At 38.8% G+C, this 2519-nt stretch overlaps 1 gene segment (V, D, J or C); it reads left to right on the top strand.

Annotated features, from left to right (window-relative positions):
• On the top strand, nucleotides 1-2097 carry LOC145423662 (Ig kappa-b4 chain C region-like). The segment is given in 2 exon segments: nucleotides 1-1380; nucleotides 1725-2097. Coding segments are annotated over 2 exon segments (342 nt in total).
• Nucleotides 2098-2519: the final 422 nt, after the last annotated feature.

Here is a 2519-nt window from a genome sequence, read left to right as displayed (position 1 = left end):
ATCTGGGAGGCAGATCGTCTGGAGGAGGATTTGGACCCAAACGCAAGCACGGACGACAGCGTAGCTGTGAGCAAGTTTATTAACAATGAAAGGCAAAATATAAACCAGAGCAGAGCAGTCGGTGGGCCTTGAAGGTCTGCACTTCAGTCACATCCTAGTTCTTTGAGTCAGATTCCACTGTGTTGTGTACACAGTAAAACTGTGAAAATGTGTCATTGTCCAAAAGCTTATGGATCAAACTATATTTAAACTAATGTTGTACGATGTTATTATGATGGTATTTGAAGAAGTCATATCAGCTGAGTCATGGCTGCTGTGCAAACAATGAATGATTTTGTTGAGTTTGTTTGTCTCAGAGTCAGAGAGCCGTGTCTCTCTGCAGTCAGAGGTTTTTGTACGGCGCCTCAATGAGTTTGTATCACTGTGGTGGACTTTTGGTGGAGGAACCAGACTGGAATTTGGAAGTAAGTCGAACTTAAACCTCTTTTATTTTATCAGATTTCTTTCTTGTGGTTATCTTGACTTTTCTGTTCAGTGTGCCAGAAAACATTAAAATAGTTTTTAGATCAATTTTCATGAAGACACAAAGTTAGCTTCAGAATAAATGTTAAAATCAATATTAACAAATAATATAAAACATCAGAGTGGACTTGAGGATTATTGAGATATATATATGTCTGGTTAACTCTTGAGAGCTTTTGGTTTTAATTTAGTCTGTTAGAGTCAGAGAGCCGTGTCTCTACAGTCAGAGGTTTTTGTGCAGCGGCTCAGTGAGTTTGTATCACTGTGGTGGACTTTTGGTGGAGGAACCAGACTGAATGTTGGAAGTAAGATTATAAAGTTTTTAAAGAAACTACATCGATGTTTAAATGTTAGCTTTATAACAATGAAATATTCATGTAGAGGTAATATTATAACCATTGTACACTGGAGGCTGACTCCATCAGCTTTAATTCGATTTTATGTCGACATTTCTGACATAAAGACGATGCATTGTGTAAATAATATAAACTGTCATCAGCCTGTGATTATTTTCTAGTTTGAAATCACAGTCACTGTTTCTAAGATGAATTAAATGTAACTGTCCTCAAGTTAAACAGAGTGAAGATAAAGATTTCTGGTCTTTTACTTAGTCAGTAAAAATGTAGAATTTGCTTAGAAATCATAAAAGCACTACAATAAATGACTGAAACTCACATGAGGTAAGTAGAAAACTTGTGTATTATACAGAACGGAGGTTTTTGAAGCTCAACATCTTGTATAATTGTTGCCATATCTGCTTCTTTTATTTCCAGAAGTTAAAGATGGGCATTTGACAGTGTGCAGCACGTCTGGTGTTTCTGTTGTAGCAGATATCATTTCAAATGTCATTAAAATCATGTAAGCAGTAAAAGAAATTAATCCACATCATTCAAGTAGTGCTATTAAGTTTCTTATCTCCAACAAGTGATGTGTTATAGATAACTGATGATGTTGAAGCTAAAATAGTTTTTGTAAATGTTTCCACATCTGCTTCTTTTATTTCCAGTGTAGTTTGAACATATTTCAGCTCAAACTGTGTGATGATTCTCTCTGTGCTGATATGCATGAGAGGTTTCTGAAAGGGAAGTGAAACAATGTGTGAGTGAATGACTGGTGGAGCAGAAAAAACACCTGACAGAAACTTCTTAACGGAGAAATTCAAATTGTGGTTCCTGTCCTCTAAGCTGATTGGTGTTTCCTAGGTGATGCCCGCCCAGCCCTGAAGGTGCTGCGTCCCTCCAGTGAGGAGCTGAAACAGGGGAAGGCTACAGTCATGTGTGTGGCCAACAAGGGCTTCCCCTCAGACTGGAGTCTGTCCTGGAAGGTGGATGGCAGTGGCAGCATCAGCTGGGAGGAGAGCAGGAGCCCCGTGGTGCAGGAGAACGACGGCCTCTACAGCTGGAGCAGCACCCTGAGGCTCCCTGCAGACCACTGGATGAAGGTGGGCTCTGTGACCTGTGAGGCCACGAGGGGCTCCCACACTCTGGTCTCAGAGCCACTGATGAGAGACCAGTGTCCCCAGTCCTGAACTATATGTGACTTTTATGCTGGTCTTACTTTCACACTGCAATAAAAAAAATCTACATTAAATAAGAATCGAGTGTTTGTCTTACTTTTGTGGTGATGTCAATATTAAACTCTAAATAATGATTTCCAGGATTCTTATTGGAAACCAGTGTGCTATCTGTAGTCTATATGAGTCAGTAGAATTAAGCCACTTTGAATACATGAAGTAAAGCAAAGTTTATGTTAAAGAGTAAGTGCGAAGGGGAATTGATAAGAACTTAGAGATTATGATTTTATTACTGAGAATATTGAGCGACACCGCCGTTATTCATGCAAAGTCATTGCATGCTGTTTAATGAATGTTTCAGCATGTTGTAGCTTGTTATATAAAGCAATTTGAGTTCTCAGGTGGAGTAGAAAAGCGCAATATAAGAATGAGTCAAATGATCAGTTTTGAGGTATCTTAAAGTATTCTATTATGCAGAGTACTT

The sequence above is a fragment of the Astatotilapia calliptera genome, chromosome 22 (genome assembly GCF_964374335.1).
Source record: "Astatotilapia calliptera chromosome 22, fAstCal68.1, whole genome shotgun sequence".
In the NCBI taxonomy this organism is placed as follows: Eukaryota; Metazoa; Chordata; class Actinopteri; order Cichliformes; family Cichlidae; genus Astatotilapia; species Astatotilapia calliptera.
Note: the sequence above shows the minus strand (reverse complement) of the source record. Positions and strands in the feature narration are given on the sequence as shown.